Consider the following 23,427-nt stretch of genomic DNA (forward strand, 5'->3'; position numbering starts at 1 on the left):
CTGACCAGTAGACAGGGATGAGTGCACAGAAAATCCCTATTGCAAAAAAAAAAAAAAAAAAAAAGCAAAGAAAAAAAGCGCCTTGAACAGCGCAAACACTGTTTACTCTTACCTGCCCACTGACAGCCCTCTTCTCCCCATTTTGACTAACCCTGGTATTTTGGTGATCTGGAAAACAATAGGCAAGCCTTTGGTCTCTTCCTCAAGTTTAATTCACAGGGCTTTTGGGTATAGATCGTAGATGAAATTTACAGTAGGACTGCTAAAAAATTAAAAATTTAAACTGTGCACCATGTCCTCTGCAGTTCTGGCTTCAAAAGCAAGAAATGATGATACTCAAAAAGGTCTCTTGCTTCCTCAAGAGCCATCATCATCCCTTTTTGGTTGTTGACCTCTCTTCATTCTTTCCATCCTGACATTCTCAGGGGTTGCGGGGCCCAGACCAAGGAGCACAGCACCAATGTCCTATGAGGGCAGCCGATTTCCTGACACATGTGACCTGCACACATCATCTCAGACTGCAGCTTGCCACCTCCAGCCATGGCTGAGAACCCAAATTGCCCCTTCGTGCTCTGGCAGCCTCTTTCTCCATCGGGAACTCCTGCTTGGAAAGGTGCCTTCAAATCCAGGCATACACAACCCCAGCAGCCTCCCTGGTCATGCTCCTCAGCACAACTGAGGCCTTTCTGGAGTCTGTTTCCCAGGGCTCAAAATTAAAAGTCTGAGGGAAATTTTCTTGCACACCAGGAAAGCAGAGTTGTGATGTTGCAGGGTGGTCTGCCTCAAAAAGGGAAGGCCCTTTTAGTCCTCTGCTTCCCTTTGCCAGGACTTTCCCCAAAGAGTCACAAGGTGAAGCGCAGGCTGCTGTGGGCAACTGGAGGATACCCCAGGATCAGTCTGTGACCTCCTGCTTTATGCTGCTGACAGGAATGGGAAGCTCTGTAGCTTCAAACTCTACTACCGAGGGGTCAATGGTTTCTTCTTTCACCTGCACGGCAATGACTAGCAAGAGACAGAGAGAGAGAGGGAAAAAAAAATAAGTAAAAATCAACCCATGCTGCCTTGCTCTACCTGCAGCACCCCAGAAAGAGCTCTGTTCACACAGACACTCAAAATACCCCAGGTTTCCAGCCCACTTCTTGAGGGTCCCTTACCACAGGCAGCCCTGTCTTGCTGGCACAAATCTATCCATGGTCACAGCAGCAGTCAGGATGGGACTAAACCCCAGAAGCATTCAGCTGCCTGCTTCCAAGAACAACTTCTCCTAGGGAGTAAAAGCCAATGTGGTCCATTCTCTACCTGCCTGGATCCACATAGGGGAAATTAAAGGTCTATGAGCAATGAGGACTTTCATGAGGCTCTATCCTCATGAAACCACTTCACCCACCCTTTTTCCCCAACACCCACTAGGGTTGGCAGGTGGCTTCTGGTCACCACATCTCTTGGTGTTCAGCACGATGGGCTGTGTTCACATGCTGCAACAGCCCTTATGAGGGCTGGGATGTGATGGCACACTTCTGACATGTCTGTCTTGACTCTCCCCCCTAACTGACCTCACACAACCAGACTGCTCAGCAGGGCAGCCAGGCGCTCAGCAGGCATCACCAGTATCAAAGATATCCAGCTATACTGGTGTCAGCAAACCTCCTCAGGAGGCAAAACTTCCCAGGGGAAAGCTGGCTAAGGCATTCTTCCACCTCTCTCTGTCTCTGGAGGAGTGAGAAAGGACATTTGTCTCATATTGCCTTTCCCTGCCTGGGGGCACCCATGACTTAATGGTCAAGAGGCCAGTGGCACGCAGGGCATACGCGAGAGAGTTTCATGTGGCTTCTGAGTAATCACTCCCTTACTCTCATCAGGTGCTGGCTCTGGCAAAGCCTTGCTGGCAGCTTTTGCTTCTCGTTTCATCTTCGGGGTGGAAGGCTTCTTGACAGTCTGCTTGATGTTGCGGGTTTTGGCAGGTAACTTTTTTCCTTAACAAAGAGATAACACAGCATGGGGAAAAGCGTGTTTCTTTTCCCCTGGAAAATCAGCAACCCTGCTCCACTGAGAAACCACAGGCCAGGGACCAGCACAACTGACCAGCAAGCTACGTGGTCGTTAGCTGCCAACTGGTTACTCGACAGAAATGGCCTACTGGAGAAAAACTCTATAATCATCATCTCAAAATATGCTCCTCCATGTTCTCCTTCATTAAAGGCAAGGCACTTCAGTGTGTGCTTAACTTCCAAGGAGCGGGTCCTGTTGGAATCAGTCTAGAGTCAGCTTTGCTTACCTGTCTGGGTCTAGTCCTAGGCAATGGGCATGTTGGCTCCAAGGCATGGACACTGTAGCATTAATGTTTTCATTTTTAGCTGACATTTTTATTTAGGTTGAACGTCTTTATATTCTTTAGACGTCCTTTCCTCTCCACCCCCCAGGAAGGAATTTCTTGCCTGTCTACACATGATTTGCCACAGCTACTGCAACAATGACGAGAACAATGACAAGATGAAACAATAACACAATCCAGCCCCACTACTGGCCTCTTCAGCCATCTTAAGGCCTTCTTTGCCTCAGCACAAAGCAGGCAGGGTTGGTCTCCAGCCACCCTCCAGCTGCAGCAAACAATCTCCCTCCAACCATGGACACAGTGGGGAAAGCAGCACAACCTCACACCTGGAAGCAAGCGCCATCTATACCTCGGCCAACAGAAAACAGACTGGAAAACAGATCCTTCCCACACACACAGCTCTCTGCTCTCTTAGGTAACAGGGGCAGTTAAGAAGGATGAAGCTGTGTTTGCAAACCCACAGCCGACTGAGGGCATCCACAGCAAGACAAGGCCTCTCTCTCCTGCTCTGATGGGACATGGACAGGGTTCCTCTAACTGGGCCCAGCCTGCAAGCGAGCAGGAGGGCACTAATCAAACATCACTCACTCTTCTTTCCATAGGGTTTCTTCTTCTTCTTGGGCACCTCCTTGGCCTTCACTGGAGTTGTGGGCTCTGTCATGGAGACGAGAGGGAAACGAAAGCCAAGTCCCATAACCAGTAGGTAACTGGGATGAAGTGACATAAGCGAGAAACAAGATATACCCGTCCCCCCGAGCCAACGCCCTCTTCCCAAGACAACCAGCTGAGGGGAAAGCAAGGCTCTAGCACAGTTGCTGTCTGTGCTTCCAGGCGAGGGCCCAGGGTGGCAGGCTGGGGCAGCGTAGGGGAGAGAGGCCCAGTAGGGATTTGGCAGGGGCAGTAAAGAAACAAGATATGTAGCTTGGGACAAGAAGGAAAACATCTGCAAAGGTGAGGCAGTGGCCTCCCGGTGACAAGGGAAGGAATAAACTCTTGAGAGGGATGCTCTTACCTTTTACAGACAGAATCAGAGAATTGATGAGAAAAGGGAGCAGGGGCCGAGCTCCCCCTGCTACCTGGCTGAGGTTGTAGGTACGCTTAGTAAAAGGGAGCTGTGCAGGGACAGGACCACCTGGAACTCTACCCAACTTCATCAGGAGCAATTCTCTGTTGGTGCGTAGGTGGGGGAACAGAGGGAAAACAGAGCCAATCTCAAATCTCAGGCTGTTTTCTCCCCACCACAGACTCATCCCTCTGCCAACTGCTAGAACGTGTGGCAGTAGAGGAAGACTTATGGTAGCCAGCGCAAATCAAGGAGGTAATTTTCTCCTCCCTACAAGGCCCAAAAAGGAGGAGCCACTTGCTGAGCAGGAGGAAGGAAACCTTTGCCTCAAGTGTTAGAAACCAGTCAAATCTTCACTCACCTGGAACAACAGGTGGTTGAAGCTGGTAGCCTGTCAGCTCACACCACCCCACAGGATAAATGTCTGGAGACTCGCAGTCCACCCACTGGTCATACTCATTGTCCCAGCCATCAAAATGGATGCTAAGGAGACGCTGGACTGCACGCTTCACTGTGGCCACGCAGATGAGCCTGGGCTCCATCAGGTCCACTGCTTCCACCTTCATGCCTGCCTTGAAGCCGTGGTTTGGGCAGTCCTGGGTAAAAAAAAAAAAAAAAAAAAAAAGAAAACCCAAGGCCATTGCACCCAGTCCAAACCCACACCTGGCCACCAGCAGCCTAGAACAGCTACAGGCTTGCCTCTAGCTTAAAGCAAGCAGAGAGAGAACAAGCCTACAGTCATGCAACAGAACTAATCAGTCGTGTAACAGAAGGGGGCACACATGAATAGATCCAAGGCCAGCTCTGTCCTTAGTGAATCTCAGCCCAGCCTTTAGAAACAAGATCCTGACCTAGGGGGAGCAGCAGGCAGCAGTTAAGGGACACCCACTCAAACACATTAACCTGAGAGAGCCCTGGGAAATCAGAAAGATGGACACAGGCCCAGGCTCTGCAGCAGTTTTGCTGATGCCAAGGAGACCTCCTCCACCCAAGTGCCAGCCACATGTCCACAGGCAATAAGCAGTGCAGAATCCACCAGGAGCCTAGAGCTCCTGGAAACACTAGAGAATCACAGGTCACACTCAGAGGGACCAAGATATCATTACATCCGCAAAGACATGACACTGCTAGTGTCATGGCAAACAAGGCTTTACTTGGAGAGCACACACTTCCTTGCCTCGTGCTCTTCACACAAGTGCTGACCAGCAGCAAAGAGCAGCCCAGTAGAAACATCGGATATTTTCTACCCTGACTTCAGGAAGGCTTTTAACACTGTCTCCCATAAGATTGTCTTACAGATGCTGATGGAAGTATGGGCTGGGTGAGGAGACAGCAAGGTGGGTTGAAAAGTGACTGAGTGGCTGGACCGAGAGGGTGGTGATTCATGGCATGAAGTTTAGTTAGAGGCCATTAATTAGCATTGTGCCCTGGGGGTCAATACTGGGCCAATCCTATTCAACATCTTTATTAATTATCTGGATGACATGACAGTGTGTCATGTCAAACTCAGCAAGTTTGCTGGATACAAAACTGGGAGGAGAGACTGATATACTAGGGGGTTGTGCTGCCATCCAGAGGGACCTTGACAAGCTGGACAAATGGTGTGACAGGAACCTTATGCAGCACAAAAAGAAAAAGAAAAAAAAAAGGAAATGTACAGTCCTGCACCCAGGGAGGAACAACCCCAGGTACCAGAACATTCTGGGGGCTGAACAGCTGGAAAGCAGCTTGGCAGAAAAGGACCTGGAGGTCCTGGTGGACACCAAGTTGAACATGAGCCAGCAATGTGCCCTTGGGACAAAGAAGTCTAATCATATCCTTGGCTGCATTAGGAGGAATATTCTCAGCAGATCATGGGAGGTGACCCTTCCCCTCTACTCAGCACCAGTGAGGCCACACCTGGAGTTCTGTGTCTAGGTCTGGGGTCCCCAGACAAGAGACGCATGGACATACTAGGGAGAGTCCAGCAAAGGGCCAGGAAGATGATGAGGGGACTAGAGCATGTTTTATATGAGGAGAGGCTGAGAGAGCTGAGACTGTTCAGCCTGGAGAAGAGAAGGCTCAGGGGGATCTTATCAACATATGTGAGTATCTGAAGGGAGGGTACAAAGATGGAGCCAGGCTCTTTTCAGTTGGTGCCCAGGGACAGGGACAGATGCAATAGGCACAAACTGAAACACAGGAGGTTCCCTCTGAACATCAGGAAACAATTCTTACTGTGAGGGTGACTGAGCAACGGCACAGGTTGCCCAGAGAGGTTGTAGAGTCTCCACCCATGGAGATATTCAAAAACCACCTGGACATGGTCCTGGGCAACCAGCTCTAGGTGACCCTGGTTGAGCAGGGGTGTTGGACAAGATGACCTCCAGAGGTCCCTCTGCAACAGGCAGAGCTCTTGTGCTCCTCCTTGCTTACTACAAGAATCCCTACACATCTCTTCTTCCTGGCACCACTCACTGTGTTGAAGAGCCGTGCTGGAGCAGGTCTCGATTTAGTCTTTTCCAGGTAACTTTCCCAGTTGAAGGTCTGTGCATCTTGCCCTGCAGCAGGAAGAAATGGTCAGCAAGAAAAAGGCAGTCACTGGGCAGATCAGCTGAGAGAAAAGGCAGAATAGACAGGAAGGAGGCATAGCAACTGGTTGCAAAGCAGTTTCATTAATCAGCACATACAGCCTGATCTCGGACATAAATCTAGTGCACAGATTCCATGGCAGTCTAGGACCCTCCTCCAGCAGGCAAATACGAGAAAGTGCAAGCTGCAACTCTGGACACCTGTGTCAGTCACATATCCAGACCACAGAGAAAGTTGAGGAGAAGCAGCAGGCAGGAAGAAGTGTGTTCAAAATACACCACTAAGACCAATCTTTCTCCCACCAGCAGGAACATCAAAGGAAGACAGAACAGCACTCCACAAAAGTGCTGCAACACAGAAATTCAGAGCAGGCTTTTTGGGTATGGCCGGATGAAGCAGTAAACACACTCCTAGGGTGATTGCCTCTCAGGATTTTGCAGAAATGTTGGTCTCAGATTTATTCATACAAGAAGAATAGAGGTGACTCCTGCCACTTCTAAGTACTGAGTCATACAGCAATGGCTCTACTTATCCCTTCCCACCCTCCTCATCCTTTAAACCTTTGATTCTGTTCAGTTTAGTGATTGTACACCTCTCCCACTGATCTGCCAGGAGCTAACCACCATGCCATTAATGCCCTGTGGAGATGTCCCTTCCATAAAGTACCAAGACTGGGTATATGGGCAGACCTCAAATGGACTGGCTCTCTGAACCAGCCCTACCTCCCCAAAAAACATGGAGATTGGGATCTTGTGCTTTTGATTCATTTGAACCTGACACCTCGCAGAAAAGCACAGCCCAGCATGTTCTGCATGCAAGTTTGTACCGCAGGGCAGAGTCCAAATCTCACCTTTTGGAGGGGTCAAATCAATGCTGTTCTTCTGACAGAAGTTGACAGGGAAGATGGCATGCGAGGAGGCATGATAGCAGAACCAGTCTGAGCCATCAGCAGATGTGGCTCCATCAATGCTGATCATGAGATACCCATCCAAGAGGACCTGAAATGGGAGTGAAGGGCATAAGTGTAGAGCTTTCCTCTAAAACCTCTTCTCTCAAAGGATCCTCCCAACAGTCCCCATAGATGGATCACAATTGCCACTAAATAGTAGAATGCAACATAATATGTTCCAGGGCATGCAGTAGGTTTTCCTCATATGTTAGTCAACACAAGCTAATCCCCAAAGCAGCAATTTCTGCAGGACTGGGACAAACACTAATAGCCTTGTGAAAAGGACTCAGCCATAAACAGTCAGGAGCTTTGTTCTCCCTGAGAAACAGACTTTACTGGCAGCCCAAAGACCCTCTACACCAGCCAGGTCATGAATTTGTTACTAGGCAGAAGGGAATGGCACCACCTTCAGACTTTCCACTTCCTACTTCCTACAGCAACAAGACTTGTCCCATCCATTCACTCAATGGTGATTGGTGCCTACCAAATGTGATAGGCATGTCTGCCCCAGCCTCTTCACATTTCCAACCAATGGCTGAAGGAAACATTCTAGACACAAAGAGCTTTCCTAGCATCCCCCTGCCAAACCCCAAGTGTCAAAGTCCTCTGCTTGGGTTCTACAAGGGCAAACAGCTTCTTCAGGGAGCAAGAAAAGCCCAAGTCGATGCTATGCTTTAGGACATGCAATACACCTCACTGAGGAAACCTGACCAAGCAATTTACTTCCCAACACTAGCACAGGAGTAGAGATCACTACCATCTCATCAAGAGAGACTGCAGAGACACATCTGTCCTCAGCTTCCTATACCAGTGAATGCTGCCCATACAGATACACACCATTCCCCACACAGAGGTCAGCCCACAACTCTTCCCCTCTCCTTTCTCTCCTCAAGGCAGCACTACAGAGGCTTCTTCTTTATGGACTCCAGGAACTGGAAAACAAATCTTCCCTACTGCATGCCCAAGGGTGAAGGAAGGGTGGCCACCAGTCACCCACACTGGCAGAGCTTGCAGACCAAGCATGCTCATCTTCATGCTGTTCACTTAGGCACACATGGACAACTGCTGGTCTCATCAGCTTCTCAGACTGTTGAGGTAATGCCCCAGTTCCCTCCATACACCAGCTGCCTACTGCTATTGACAGCCTTCTCCTCTCCCTCATGCAAAATCCTACCCAGTCTTATTCATTTGCAAAGACCTGAGGAGAGGTTGGGTTATCTCAGGTAAACACGCTAGACCCCCTTCCACCCACTGAACTTACCTTGCAAACAGTGGCCACACAAATGTTGCCCAGGTTCAGGGGGTCAATGGCCTCCAGTTTCATGCCTTCCTCAAACCATCCACCTTCAGCATAGACAGCTCGCACCTAAGGGAGGCACTGGTATACCATGTGCTGTCAGGGGTATGGGACAGTCCCACCCTGACGCCAACCATAGCAAGTGCAAACAGTATTAGAGCTTCTTTGCTTGGCTCAACCCAAGTTGGGAGGGGAAAGAAGAAAAATTACAAGAAATACAAAGAGGCAGCCAGACAAATGCTGTGTTTGTATTAGCAATCTCCTGCTAAGGCCCTGGTCACTCAGAGAGCCCAGCCCCGCACTCGGCCACTGCTCCACAGCAAATCAAGCCTCCTCATCTCAGTCCTTACCAGTACGAACCAGCCCCTTGTCTGAATTGGTCTCTCTCCATGGTCCTTCCTCTCCAACTCAAAGTTCTGAGCAACTGCTCGCCCTTCAATGGAACCCCTCTATCTCTCATTGTCTTTTAGTTCTTCCATCTTTCTATTTTGACCTGCCCCTGCCCAACCACAGCCTTGACACCCCAAACACCTTACTACCCTATAGCTGTACAGATGACAAATGAGTCATCCTCAACAACCCACACAGCAGCATATAGACCCACAGAAGGAAGTAGTATCATTGCTTCCTTTGCTATGGCCAGCACAGAAAGGTAGACTTGTCCTACCTTTTTAAACAGATAGGGTACAGCATCGCAGTAAATCTTCCGGAAGGTGGGATGGTTTGCCATGTCACTGCGTTTTTCTTCTGCGAGGAATGGAAGAAACAAAGAGAGGTAAGAAACCTGCAGCAACAGCAGTAAGAAAACACACTAGCTATTAATTATCTGGTGAGAGCTCAACAGCTATGAAAGAGCTAGATCAGAGACCATGAGAAGAGAATAAAAAAAAAAAATCAGGTCAGTCCTTTTACACCTTCCCATAACATGGGCTGTGATGCAGGGCTTGCTCAAAAGCAGATGGATGATCTTCCTGAGCACTAGTGATAACACCTCTACATACAGCTGTAATCACCAGGGAGAGGCAGCAAGGAAGGGAGACACAATAAAAAGGATCAGCAAGGCTCGAGTCTTTTCTTCTGCCAGCCTAAGCTGATCAAGAATTCTGTAAATCTCTGTAAAGTCCAGAAAAAACACAACCTGATGGCATCCAGTATTAGAGAAGCCAGCATGAACTTCCTCAAAAAGACTATAAACATCTGATTTTGCAGACTCTGCATTCTCACACTGTGGGGATAGACTATCTGCTTCAGGTAAGAAACCCTACAGTCCCTCTGTCTGACCTGTGGCAACAGATCGCTGGGCTTTTATCTATCCAGGGGGAAAAGCAGCAGACACACGACTGCATAGACCTTATCTGTCAGGTCCTTAGGCAACTGCCTGGCTCCCAGCATGTCAAGACTGGTGTCAACAGCAGGGTCCAGGCAGTTCATAGTAAATCAGAAGATGCTTGTGGTGGCCTAATCCCTACCTGTTTTCTTCATGCTGTGGCCCACTCTCCGTGACCAGCCCACAGGATGGATGAGGGGACTCCACATGTGGCACCAGAAATCATCATCGCTGTCGCCGTCCTCATAGAGGAGTCTCAGTCTGCCCCCGATCACAGTGTCTACCACCGCCATCCGTGTCCGGGACACATGGTTCTTATCCACCACCTCCACCCGCATGCCCTGCCGGAACGGGTACTTCATGCTCTCTGCCATCTAGCAATAACCAAGAGAGGAGGTGGGATCAATCACACTTGATGCTTTCCTTCCCCAAACACTTCAGAGAACAGCTTTCCCCACAGACATCCAAGCCAACACCCTGCGTTGCCCAAAGCTGACTGGGAGACACTTCTGGGAAGGGATGCATGGGAGTGGGTTCATCAGGGGGCCGGGGAACTGCCAACCCCACACATTCCAGCACAGTTGGGCACACGCATCCTAAATCTCCCCTGTCCTGTGGCCCCATAACAGCTATCCCCACCATAGCCCAGCAGTTGTGCTCAGCCAGCACCTAGTGTGAATGTTCTAAGCATGAGAAACAGATGTCACTTCTGTTCAGCAGGAACTGAGCAAGGAATTGCATGCCTTTTTCAGTCATGAAACCATAAGGACTTCAAGGCTGGAAGCAGTAAGAGGTGTAGCTTCCTAAAGGGCAACAGGATTTTCAGCTGACTTTAAAAGAGGTCAGGCCCTTATTTTCACTTTTTTTACTCTGATTAGAGGTAGAACACTATGACGATCTACCTGTGAACTCCACCTCCAATGTCAGAGTTAGTCTGGAGACTGACCCAAAGGCACAGGCACACAAAAAGTTACTGGCTGCCTTTTGACTGTTTTTAAGACCTTCAGTTTGGCGATACAGCCTAGCCCTACACATCCACAAACACCTAGAGGTGCTTAAAGAACACCTGACATTTTGGCACTGAAGATCCCAGAATGCTGTGCAGCAACTAAGAGCTACAGCTTAAAACAGACTCAGATCCCCAAAATGGCCTACACTCGAATCCAGAACTTTGAAGGGAAGGTCTTCCCCTTCTGCCTCCTGTCCATTAGGTGGGAGTGAGGATGCTGGGAGGAGAAAGATACTGACAACATTTATCTCCCTCTACCACTTCTGTTCCATGGTGTGATCTCTCAACTACAAGCTGTGGTCCAGAAACAAGCAGCTACAAACATCCTTGCAACTTTCGGAGAAGCAACAAGGGAACCACAAACTACGTCAAGGTCTCCAGCTCAGCATCACCAATTACCTCACACACAGGAAAACCCATCGCCTGCCTTCCTGCCTGCTGTCTCTGGGCCTGTCTTCCTTACCTGTGTTTTACAAAGTTGCCAGCAACAGGAGTCTTTTCTCCCCAACGACGTCTAACCTCAGTGCAGGCTACACAAAACAATCATGTGAGCTATGAAGTTGACAAGGCCACGGCACAGCTGCTTCCATGCATTTCAAGGGAGCCTGTGTCCCTTTCGCTCCCCACAAGCTGCTGTGCTACCAACACTGAAGGCAAAGGGTTTTGACTTTCAAAGCCACTCCCCAGCACTGAAAAAGGGAAGGGAAAGGCCAGGCTGAAGCTGCATTGTCCTCTCCCTTCAGCAAAAAAGCAAACTGACCCCAGTATTTTCCAGCAGAGGTTGACATGACAACAGCTTTTAAAGCCTATCTATGACTCAAAGGAGAAACGGTTGCACTGACCATAGGGGCTGTGCCATTACCTATAGGATCATGACAGGTGTCTCAATGTCCCTGCCCTGCCTGGGTTTCAAGGGGACATATAGAAGAGTTGCACAGATCAGAACCAGAAGAGACATGTTGCACACAGGTTTCTTGGCTTCAGCTTAATTCCCACACATAAAATGACAGCATCCCACATTTACCTTGATGTGGAAATCCACTGGGATGGTCCTGGCTCCCACCAGTTTTTTCATGAGGTAACTTCTCCAGTCAGTGTACTTGGCATGGATAGCTACACACATACAGGGGAAAAGCACATCTTTATGACTGAAGGAATTACAGTACCACACTACATTTTTCTTCCTCTCCGAGAGTCCATCTGCATTAAAAGGCCTTCATCATATTCAGATCTTGTACCTGCTCTAAGTCAGATCCTGTTCTGCAAGCTCAACCTCACAACTGGCTGCAAAGGATCACCGTTACAGAACTGAGTGAGCCAAGCAGATATCCAACTCCACTGATCTAGACGTGGAAGTGGTATTAGGGCAAAACCACGTGAGCCATACCAAGCAATTATCAACTTGCCAGAATTCTGCTAAACTGGCATCCCTCTCCAGACTGCTAGCTGAGCAGGGGATGGATCCAGTGCGCTCCCCAGAGACACTGTCCAGAATGTAGGACAAAAAAGTTCCCCCAAAGGTTAAGCATAGCCATCATGTGGGTCAGAATGAGGAATGGCCACCTGCATTAGCCTCTGTCCATAGGTCTGACACCAGCTCTGCATCCAGCACCCCAAGTCAACTACAGGGAGATGCAGAGGGAGCAGCCCAAGTAGCCTCCAGCTTCCCAAAGAACTACCTATTCCTTGTAACTCAGAGCACAAATGGAGCTGTAGTCCCATGTACAGTAGGAGCACATGTCCCACTGCACTAGGCATAAACCAAGGCTCCTACATGCCCAGGCATGTGCTGATCCCTCTCACCCCAAACTTACATTGCGGTGGTACCAGGATTTTGCTGTTGATGGCACACCAGCCAATGGGGTGAATATCCACTGTGCCCAAATTGCACCAGAAGTCATGGCTGGCATCATTCTCAAAGCCCTCATATCGCAGAAGGGCCCTGTACCCTGCCAGGACAGAGCAGAAAATCAGAGCAAGGCATTAGAGACCAAGAATTTCTCCTCTCCCCGTTGGGCACCACAGGCTTATTCACTACAGGATGGCCTTCTGAGTTTTGCATAGGTTATCAGAGCTTCTCTAACCATTCTGGAGGCAGAACCACCCTCGCAAAGAGCCCAGCAACCAGAACAGGAACCAGATGCTGGTTTCCTCCCACCCCCATACCGTGGTATTTCCTGTTCCAAAATCTCTCAGCAGTTGCAGAGCTCCTAAGAGCTGATGTTTTGCTTCACCAGCTATACTTGGCTCTACAAAGCTTCCCTCAGAGGTTAGCTATCCCCAGCTGTCAGGAATCACATTGGAGACATACCTACAGTCTGGATGACGGACGCAATCCAGTACACGCGGCTGGGGAGCACAGCATCACTGTTAAGCACTTCCACTTTCATACCTTTCACCACATCATCCCACTGATCAAAGAGCGGCACCTGAAGAATTAAGGAAGCCACATCGGGAGGGGGATGTTGACAGTTAGAGCTCAGGCTCTCATTCTAGCTTTCAGAGACATGTTTTAGGCAGCTACGCTTTCACCTTAGGCACAGGTTTGCATGCATTAGCCTTCCTGTATCTGCCAACAGCTTGAAATGCAACCAAACTGTCCCAGCATCTCACCGGGGTGTTCACTGAGGATCCCAAAAGGCACAACATTGTAGAGCAACGCTTAACTATTTCTCTGCCAGCTGTCCTATTATCCCAAAGTAGCTGTTGCCATTCCTCTATGGTATCAAAATCCCTAAGCATCAAACTGCTGTGTCTTCCTGACCAATTCTCAAGAAAAATAAAATTTTATTAGTATAATCACAGATCACAACTCAAAAGGAACATAACAATTGAGTCTTAATACACAAAGAGGCTGGGGCTGCTATAATACCTAAGAACTGTCATTCTTCCATGGATCTGCCTTGGCTACTTGGCCCACAAGGATTTCAAACCAGTATGATAGGAACCAGACATGCTGGAGGGGCAGCTACTGCCAGGCCCACATAAGCTGAGTTCCTCCCTGCACATGACCCTGGGCTGTGCTCACCCACACAAACTGCAAAGGCAACTGGGAGCTTTCTGCTATACCCCCCCAGTCAGAACTAATTCTGTCCCCAGCCGGCACTGGCAGTGCTTCTACCAAGTCCCCTTCTGCATCCTCCCCCTAAACTCCTTGTCCCTCTGTGTGACTCCCATTCTTAGCTGTGAGAAGCCTCAACTTCTTTCCTTGCATCAGCTGGAGCTTAATAACTAGCTCCCCAGGTCTCTCCCCACCACTTGTCACAGGAGTACAGGGGATGCATATGGTATGCCCCATGCACACTGCGAGGCACAGCAAAGAACTCACATGTTTGAAGCAGCTGACAGGAGCTGCCTTGAAGCCATGCTCCTGCAGGTATTTTCCCCAGTCAAAGCCCAGGACGAGTGCTATAAGCAGACAGGACAGCAGAAAATCAGTTGAGATTATAGAAAAGACAAAGAGCACTTAGTTACCACTGGACTACAGCTTGTCCTGGAGCCACAATGTGGCTGCAGGATCCTCTACGCCAGCATACAGGGACAGTGCGTTCTAGAGCACCTTCCCTGGTGGGGAACTAGATCCCACGAGTGCACAGGGACCAGTCCCCGCAAAAGGCACAATATATTATTAATCAATTCTTGCTGTCACTTGCTTTTGGGGAAGCAGGGGCAGAAGGGGCAAAATGAGGGGTCAAATCCAGCCCAGGGCTGCATCATGTCAGTGCTAAAACACTTAGCAGCTTTGCCTCTCAGCAGCAACGCTGCAGGGTCATATCAGCAGTGCTTGCCTCTCCAGAGGGTGCTGGGAAAAAATCAGAGCGAAGCATCGAGATATTAATCCCACAGTCACTCCTGATCCAAGGCTCCAGCAGCAGTCTGCTCAGGAATCAATCCCTGCTGCCACCCCCTGGGGCTCCCTTTTGCCCTAACACAGCAGCTTGCTACTCATTCAGCTGCAGCGACTGGTTGTTCCTCAAGCTGATCAGTGAATGGCTTGGCTTAAATATAACTCCACATGGGAGTAGGGCAGCAAATGGCTGGGAGCAGCAGGGCGCCTTTAAGGCAGCTTTGCCAGAACCTCATGAGACTGTGACAAGAGAGCTTATGCTTCAGTCCAAGTCACATGAGGGGCAAGGATGAGGCTGCAACAGTGGACGGGCAGGAACCCACCAGGGCTCCATTAGCACCAGCAAGGAGAGAGATGTGTCCTGTGTCCTGCCAGCCTGTGTATCCCCATTTCTGTGAATCCAGACCTTCTCATGCCTTGCCTACACTCACCGTCCTGGCCTGTCAGTGTCCCATCTGCCAGCTGCCCCGTGCCCTGAGAATGGAGGAAGGCCCCGATCTTGGCTGACCAGGCTGCCTTGTGCAGAACTTTAGCTTTCTTCGTTGGTGGCTTCCCCTACAAAAGAAGGAACATTAGGAATACTAGTGGCACAGCAGAGGAAGCCAGTCCCTGCAACTGGCCAGCAGTGCACGCATCTCCTCCTTAGGGCAATTTTCAAGTTACTACAATTTTTAGTAATGCTCAAAGGAACAAGAAGAAAAAGCAGGTAAAATATCAGTGTGTCTTTTCTCAGCTTCCAGGGAGTACCACCTTTCAGCTGGCATGTGCCATCTGGGGACTTCAGGGAGGAAGAACAAGCCACTGGTAATGGCAGTCTGATCTTTAGAGAGCAACTACTCACCCCTGCATACAGGCACATCCTGCTCCATCCCCGGGGAAGAAGGAAGGGTTTTGACTCACCTGTAGTCTGGCCAGGATGCTGGCCTTCTTGGAGTTTGAGGAGTAACTTCTGGAGCAGGAAACGCTGCAGAAACGTTTGGTCTTGGAGAAGAAAGCCTCCCTGGTGCCCACAATCCCACACATCTCGCACACAGCTGAGAAGGAAGGCATTAAAATGTGAGCAGTTGGCAGGATTGATACACTACAAGGACAGAGCTGAGCGCAGGTAACCCTCATTACATATAACAGCTCCTGCACGTAGCTCAGAAAATGCAGTCTCAATCCAGTGCTGCTCTCAAAGCACACTCAAGATGCAGTCACGCACCCTTTGGCTTCCCCCAGACCTTGTTCTTTCCATCACGCATGTGCTTTAGGTAGAACAGGCAGGCAGGGCAGTACCTGGCTCAGAGCCGCTGTCCTCTGTGAGCCGGCCTGTTGATGGCTGGTGCACAGGAGAGGTTGGAAGCTCTCCAGCTTCCCGGTCTGCCACCTCATCATCACTAGACTCATCCAGACAGGAGCTGCTGTCGCTGCCCATGCTGCTGTTGTAGCCCCGGAAGCTGTCATAACCCCCAAAGATGTCCAATTCATCCTCCTCCTCCTCATCATCACCTTCCTCCTCTGTCCGCTCCACAGATGAAGTCTTGTGGCTGAAGGTAGACGCCAACTGAAAAAAGAGACAGTCTGCTTTAAAATTTACATTTTAGACCACATCCCACATTAAACCTGCCTTCATTGCCAAGGGGGCCACAGAGACTGGGGAAAGCCCTTGGGGTGAGCAATGCATCCACTCAACAACCCCAAAGGCAGGAGTCTGAATCTCTAGCAGGGAAGCTATTACCCCCGCAACAGCTCCCTTTAGAGGTATTTCACAAACTGCATTCTGCTTCCCAACAGCAAACAAGCAGCCACAGAGCTGCAGCTACATAGAAAACAAGTCTGAGGAACACGGCAAGAATCCAGGGAACTACACTGCCATGCTGACAAAGACAGAGGAGACTGAGTCTGTCCAGGCACTCTCTCCCAACTGCAAAGTAGTGCAGACATTATCAACATTAAAGTCACCACAAGCTTGAATGCAGAGCACAATGCACACTCTGGCCGCAATAGCACACAAGACCAGTACAGCCTGAATGTCAGCAGGACAAACTCGACTCCGGAGAAGGTTCATGTTCTCAGGAAACTGCATAGTCCACAGCTGACCTCAGTTCAGGAGCTGCATCAACAGGACAACAGACCAACGTCTGAGCTTTTCTGTACAACCAGATGTCTCCATAACCAAATGCCTTCACTACCTCTTCATACTTGCTGTTACAGCAAGAGAACAGAGGCAGCGACTGAAGAAAGAGCACAGAAATCCAGCGACTGTTTCTCAGATTAGAACAATCTTGAACCAGGCTCCAAATAAGCACAAAAAAAAGCTGGGGAAAAGTGTTAGCAACTCATGAAAGAGCAACAAGAAGTCAGCATCAGCACAGGGAGTGATGGAACAGAAAGGTAGACTGGAACAGCCACACAAGGCACCAGGATACAATTGTTCATTCAAGCAGGCAACAACAAAAGATCAGCGGCAAGCCCATCACCTACTAGTGCTAAATTCCTGCCGATCCCTAGCTTCTGGTTATTATTATAGTTACATGAACAGGAAGATCAGACTTCACTCACTGCTGTCTCCCTACACCCTCCCTGGCTTTCACATAAAACAGACCCAGGGTATCCCAGGTTCTTCCCTGAAGACAGAGTTGCTCTCCTGCAGATCCACATCCTCAGACAGCATTCTTGATGTCTGAAAGGCCTGAACTCCTCAAAAAAAACGCACGTTCACCTCTTTCTCACCCCTTTTTGGGGGTGCACTTTCCCTCAGCTCATAGGAGGCGAGCGATTTTGGATTATTACTCTTCACCAAACGCTAATAAAACTTGCGGACATGTTACAAGTTCCCAGGGCTGACAAGCAAGGACCGCACCACCCGCAGCTTGCTCAGAGAGGCGAGGGGGACACAGAGGCCCATCCCGCCCGGGTCTGACCCATCATCCCCTCCAGCATCAGCCCGGTACCCATCAGCACGGAGGCGGGGCGGACGGCCACGCCGGCAATCACAACAACACGACGACCAGGAGGAGGCGGACCGGCGCTCCTCGCCCTCTCCCGGCCGCGGGCAGCCGTTATCTCAGTACCACACCGCAGCCGTTACCCCGCTAACACAGCCCGGGCCTCGCGTCCTCCCTCAGGGCACCGGGCGGCCCAGCCCGGTGCCACAAGTCTTTGTCCAGCACCCCACGGGCAGCTACGCGGCTGTAGGAGCGGATGGCCCCCCTCCGGCCCCGGAGGAGCCCTCGGCCCAGCCCGGCCCGGCCCGTCGCCCCTCACCTCTCCCCGATCCTGCTCCATGGCTCCCAGGACGCCGCTAGCCCGTCTCGCACGCGGGGAGCACGTCTCCCCCTCTCCTCCCCCCCAGAGGCGCCTCTGAATGGCGGCAACCGGGAAAAGAAAACCAATCAGAGAACAGCTTATTCCCGCCGCTCTCCCCGCGGGGCACGACGGGAGCTGTAGTTATTTTTCCTTCCACGGCGGCGGTGAGGCGCAGCTATGGCGCCTGACGGCGGTCCCACCCAGGGGTGAAGGAGAGGCCGGGCCTCGCTCCCGTCTCCCCGGGCACGGCGCCGGGGATCGCTGACGGGCGCATCCCATCTGTTCCCGCAGTCGTGGATTAGTTCTCTCAGTCCCAGCAGTTTATGTAAACAACAAACCCCCAAAACTTCAGCCCCACAGACGGATTTGACGCCCAGCAACCATTAGCATCCCTGAAACGACGTGGGCCCCGCGGAGACGCACAGCTGGAGTCGTGGGTCTTAAATGCAACCAAGGTCGCACTGGGTGAGTGGGCAAGGATTTGGTTGTAGGCATGAGGAACACCGTTAGCGTGGCAGCAACCTCCCACCCTGCCCTGCCGTGTCCAAGCATCGCACGGTAAACAGCCCACACGAGTTAACGTTGCTGCTCTGCATGTCCTCAAATCACCAGTCTCAGAGATTTCATGCATAAATAGATATTTTATTTGGCAAAGAAAGTATTACCTATGCAAAAGAGGACTTGAAGTGCTTACTGTGCTATGCAGTTGGGTTTAAAATAATTTAAATGTTTATAGCATAGCTTCTTCAGAGTACAAATGCTTCTCTCCCTTTTGACTTTGTTTTTCCCCCGTGGAAAAGTGGCGCAGTCTTAGTAGTTACTGGGAGCAACATCCCTCGCGCCAGCTGGGTGTCAAGATAGTCACGCAGCAAGTGTCTCATTGTATGTCTCTGGCAATCGATTCTCTTTTACTTAAAAGCTACCTCCCCTGGAGTTAGTGAATTATTTCCCATTATACCCCTTTTATTTTATTATCGCCTTCATTGTGCTGACATTGTAAAAAGAAAAAAAAAAACCCGGTGCCAAACATTCCTACTCAGTACAGACTAGTGACCAGCTACACAACGGACGCATGAAGCACACGCGCAGTTCTCCTTTTGTGCATGCAGTCCGAAAGTAAGGCAGCATGGACAAGGTTCGTTCCAAAGGCTTCCTGATGTGACAGACACACGAGGATTGCTCTTTCAGGCAATCCAAAGGTGCTAACACGAGGCTACAGTCTGTCGCTCTAAATGCAAAAGGGTGTCACTATCAGTGTGGAACAGGCTGAGAATCTGGGGTAGCAATTGGGGTCACAGTGTAATTACAGAGAGAAAGTGGCGGGGAGCTTGCAAAGCCTACGGCATGCAACTTGATCAGCAGATTTTCCATAGAGTCAGGGATCCTCCAGCTTCAGGTTTTCCAAACAATCCTCCAGCACTGTTAGAAAACAAAAAATTGCTTTTAAAGTATTCAAACAATGCAGTTGATAGTGAAATAAATTATAGAGGCTGTTATTCTCTTGCAAATACTGCTAGACAACAAAGCTGCTTCAAGAAAAGACACAGATACAAAATTAAAGGCTCATTAAATCTTCCTACTGCAATGATCTTTCATGTAACACATTATGAGCTACTGCGGGTGCGCATCCCCTGCTTCCTTACCAGAGTGGAACAAGCAGCACTGCTCCCTTAGGTCACAGACAGGCTGGCTCAAGGGTTCCCGAGCGCTTAGGCAAAAATGAGTTCTGCCTTGACACAGAATGGGTTTAAAGTCAGTCCCCATCCCACAGGTGTTCATCTGTCATTGCAGTTCTAAATAGACCTTTTCAATAAATAATAATATTTAAATAATTTCATTTTCATTTGAATCAAATTCAGGTTGATTAAGGAATACTTATATTCTCTTTAATAATTCAAACTTTGTTATGTAACAATATCGGAATATCTTTGTAAAGCCAGCTCCTCTCTTAAGGGATCTAACAGCACTGACAAGCTCAAGAAACCAAACCTCCAAACTTAGATTAGACTTCACTTTTCCTATCTTCTTCCCTACTGCTGCTCTGGGCCTGGTCTCTGTTTTGATGCTATCTGAAATAGAAACTTTAGAAAGATCATTACAAAAGGGCTGCTGTCAGGTGAAAGAACAGGAGGAGGCCAGGATGCAATGGGAGGGATTAATCCTGCAGGACAGAGGCCAGGCTGCTTTCTCAGAGCTGGACGCAGCCTCTCAGCAAAAAGTTGTGCGGCTGGAGAAGCTTTTTGTACTTCAGCACCAGCTCTGTTCCTCATCATCACCGCTTCCTTAAGGAGCACTGGCACGCTGGCTCTTTGAGCTTGTCTACTGGGACTGTCCCCTCACCCATGCTCTGGGGCGAGGACCTCATGCTCCAGGTCCCTAGGCTGCATAAATTCATCCGCTGCTCCTCCAGAACCTCCTTATTTAGTTTTCTACTCTCTGTCCTTTCAAAGAGCTCATGAGAATCATGGCAGTCCATGGGCCTACTTTCACTCCCAGAATGAAGTGGCAGCCATTCTAGTTACAGGACCAGCTTCCAAATTCTTGAGTGCAGTGGGAATGGCAAATAGCTTTAGTAATGCTTTTCCTCTCACTTCCTATGCTGACACCATTAAGAAAACAAAAAAACATTGCAAAGGTTTAATTTCTGTCATCAGCACAGGGGAAGGCAGACATTTTGAAGAAAAAAAGTTTATAGACTTGTAACCTTTGGTCATATGTTCACAGTATTGTCCTTTGAAAAAGGAAAGTAAGATAGAACAGCCCAGAAAAAAACAACAAGCAAACAGAAGAAATAAAAATCATGTACTGCTTAACTTTTGGCAGACTAATTTTACAAAGGTACCTGTGAAATGAAAAGAGGAAAAGATCACCAGCCTGACCATGATGACCATGACAGTACAGGATTCCCCTGCACCAGGTAGTCAGTAACCCCCAACTGTTCTTACTTGCAGACATCCCTGGCTGGGGCTGTCCCATGTTGGGCCCTTGATTCATGGGAGCCTGTGGCATGCCTGGAGCATTTGGGATCACGTTTTGTTTCTGCAGCCTGGTTCTTCGTTTCTCCTCCAATTCCTTCAGAATCTCATAGATCTTCTCTGCTAGCAAGTGGTAGTACTCTGCCTGTTGGGGAAGAATACAAGTCAGGAAAGGAGATGACACACACAGGAAGTAAAGCCAACAGGTCCCAGTGATACAAGCTTGGGAAACAGCTTTCCACACACACATTTCGGCTTGGGTGGAAGTGGCTCTCCCTTCGTAGGGGCTGCCGGGCAGATAGGAAGGCAAAAAGGGACACTGTTGGCAACCATTAGGCCAACACCGGACATTTCTCTTCTCATGTCCAACACGACTTTGGGAGAATCATAGGCAAGAGCTTCATGCTGCTTGCAGGGGACCCCGAGAAGTCTCAGGCACTGCACACCCCAACAGGCACCACCCCGACTCCCTGCACACCCAGGCAAAAGCCTGCAGCTGGCTGGTTCCTAGACCCCATCCAGCAGACCCTGAACAAATGCTTCCTCAGCCTGAGAGTCTCCTCTTCCTCCCCAGTCACTATGGGATCAAGGCAGAAAGAAACACATGACTGGATGACAGAGGATGGCATCTCACCCTGCTGTTTGCCGATTCATACATATCCCCTTCCACTTTCCGAGCATATGCCACCAGATTCTCCATACGCTGATCCTTCAGTGCTGCAGGGTCAGGAATAGGAAATATGGCTTGGACTCTGGGGGGGGGTAAAGCACGCAAGTGATTAGAATATCCCCACACAGGGACATCAGCACTAACCCCAGTGATCTGAATGCGAAGCAGCAAGCAAATCTTCCAACAGACTGTGGCACTGCTACTGCTCCCGGGAAACATTGCCCCCATGTAGATGCCTTGAGAACAGAGTGGGACACTTCTAATACAACAGCCCCAAATCAGCAGACGCAGCTCCATCTTTCAGGCTTCTGCCTTCCCTTCTCACAGGCCCTGACAAAACTCACTCACTGGCCTGCTGGTGTTGGAAGCCGGGCTTCCTCCTGCCCCACACATACACCTCAGAAGCAGCAACTCACCTAGCGGGAGATTGTTTTGGTATGAGCTACTCACAATTTATGAACAAGGTGGTTTCGGAGATCCTGAGTGACTTCTCCATGCCACTGCTTTTGGCTGCCCCCTGACATGATGGAGCCTCCTGACGCCAGCCGAGTCCCTCAGGGGTCATGGCGACAGTCGCTGCGGCAGTTCAGGGGGGAGCAGCAGCAGCTCCACAACCCCCACGGGAAAAACGCCGAAAGAAATCTCCAGGGCGGGGGGTTTCCCGGGGCGGGGAGGGGCGGGGGAGCGGCGGCGGGCGGCCCTGCCCGGTGCGGGAGGTGAGGCGGCGCCGCTCCCTCGGGCACTAACGGCACAAGCGGGCGCGCGGCGCCGCCCAACGGCCAGCACCGCCTCTGAGGCGGGGAGCGTCCCACTGTGTACGCTATTTGATTTAATTTTTTTTTTTTTTTTTTAATACCCTCTGTATTGATTCGGGATCCTCAGGCAGAATCAAGCGCAACGCAGACAGCGTGCTGGTTGTGTTGCCTCAAGCGAAGGTATGTCCTGCACTGTGCCAGAAGGGGTAACAGCCTGCTCAGAGGTAAGAGATTTAAGGTGTTGCTGTTTTCCAGTTCTCTCTCATGGGCTGTGGAACTCACTGAAAATCCGTTGTCAGATCATCCTTAAGGTTACACTGATGTTCTTATGTATTTACAGCAACTTGTCATTAAATCACACTGTGCAATAGACATAGTGATGAAACAGTTCGTGTGGTGAACAAATAATCCAACTCCAGACCCAACAACCATCCCAGCTAAGGGCACAAAGTTAGCCTTCCCTTTCTTGCTATTTTACTACTACTCTAGGTTTGCCAGTGTATGTCAACACAGTCTACATACAAATAATAAAAAAAACCCAACCAAACAAAAATTGTGTCCAGATTTTAAAAAAACACAACTATGCCCAGTTCCAACACTGTCCTGAAAAGACAAGAGTTAACTATCTGGGAGATAAACCACGGTTTTAAGTACTTACCCTATCCCAGTCGCCCAAGAAATCTAGCTTTTGAGCGCTGAGCTGTGCTGCCTCTTTGATTCCTCTGCAAACCTGGGAAGATGTGGGGCACTGCCGTGTCCTGCCAGGTCACCTTCCCCATCAGAAGGGGCAGCCCAGAGGACCAGTAAGTCCAGATGATAGCAGAAGACAAGACATTAAAACATCCATATGGCCTGGCACATAATAGGCAATTTACCAAGGTGGAAACCCCTTTACATATGCTTTCCCAAGTCGCAGTTAAGGGCCCTGTCTCACTGTTTGTGGTGACACTGGGGAATTGAGCCCAAGTGACAGAGAAAAGGCTTGAAATCCTTCAGTACAAGCTCAGACTGAGAAAACAGTGAGCAAACAGAAGAGCACCTGAGGTCTTTCTTTTTAAACTCGTTATTTTGGGGTTCTAACTTCTGGTGGCTCTAACCCATACTCTTGTGTGGTTACAAGCCCTGGCAGCATGGGTGCTGTTAGACCCAGGTCACACCTCGGGCCTCAGACTGCCCTGGCTTCCATTGACAGGCCTGGCAAGATACCCGTTATATGGCTCCCAAACCTCTGCTCACCAGGGAGACATTGTACTGGGAGCTTGTTTCAGTGCCACACTCCAATCTTCACACGTTGATGGAAAAAGGAGGATGGAAAACCCCACAAAATCATCCTGGAAATAA

At 49.7% G+C, this 23,427-nt stretch overlaps 2 protein-coding genes across 2 annotated transcripts; both read right to left on the reverse strand.

Moving 5' to 3' along the window:
* Positions 1 to 848: 848 nt before the first annotated feature.
* Positions 849 to 17,703, reverse strand: L3MBTL2 (L3MBTL histone methyl-lysine binding protein 2). Its single transcript, XM_082497410.1, has 17 exons — positions 17,645 to 17,703; positions 15,674 to 15,941; positions 15,296 to 15,429; positions 14,827 to 14,950; positions 13,877 to 13,956; positions 12,860 to 12,977; positions 12,363 to 12,497; positions 11,573 to 11,661; positions 9,682 to 9,913; positions 8,880 to 8,959; positions 8,177 to 8,281; positions 6,817 to 6,964; positions 5,853 to 5,935; positions 3,757 to 3,991; positions 2,921 to 2,986; positions 1,851 to 1,973; positions 849 to 1,002 (listed from the first exon to the last, which is right to left on the reverse strand). The coding sequence occupies exons 1-17, from the start codon at positions 17,663 to 17,665 to the stop codon at positions 893 to 895; spliced, it is 2,151 nt and encodes a 716-aa protein (XP_082353536.1). The 5' UTR covers positions 17,666 to 17,703; the 3' UTR covers positions 849 to 892.
* Positions 17,704 to 18,402: 699 nt separating this feature from the next.
* Positions 18,403 to 21,855, reverse strand: LOC309685984 (histone acetyltransferase p300-like; the record flags this gene model as incomplete). The annotated part of the gene is made up of 4 exons (XM_082498494.1): positions 18,403 to 19,105; positions 20,632 to 20,806; positions 21,296 to 21,413; positions 21,782 to 21,855. The coding sequence occupies 4 exons, from the start codon at positions 21,853 to 21,855 to the stop codon at positions 19,062 to 19,064; spliced, it is 411 nt and encodes a 136-aa protein (XP_082354620.1). The 3' UTR covers positions 18,403 to 19,061.
* Between the last annotated feature and the right edge of the window lie 1,572 nt (positions 21,856 to 23,427).

Source organism: Vanellus vanellus, assembly GCF_965231255.1.
Source record: "Vanellus vanellus genome assembly, chromosome: 1".
NCBI classification, from domain to species: Eukaryota; Metazoa; Chordata; class Aves; order Charadriiformes; family Charadriidae; genus Vanellus; species Vanellus vanellus.

What these genes read in the sequence shown, in the direction of transcription:
- L3MBTL2 (XM_082497410.1), bottom strand. Translation starts at nt 17,665, where the DNA reads ATGGAGCAGGATCGGGGAGAG. An exon ending in AATCCTGGTACCACCGCAAT is followed by an intron (nt 11,662 to 12,362) that starts GTAAGTTTGGGG and finishes GTATGTGTGTAG; the next exon opens with CTATCCATGCCAAGTACACT. An exon ending in CAGTGGATTTCCACATCAAG is followed by an intron (nt 9,914 to 11,572) that starts GTAAATGTGGGA and finishes GGTTATTGCTAG; the next exon opens with ATGGCAGAGAGCATGAAGTA.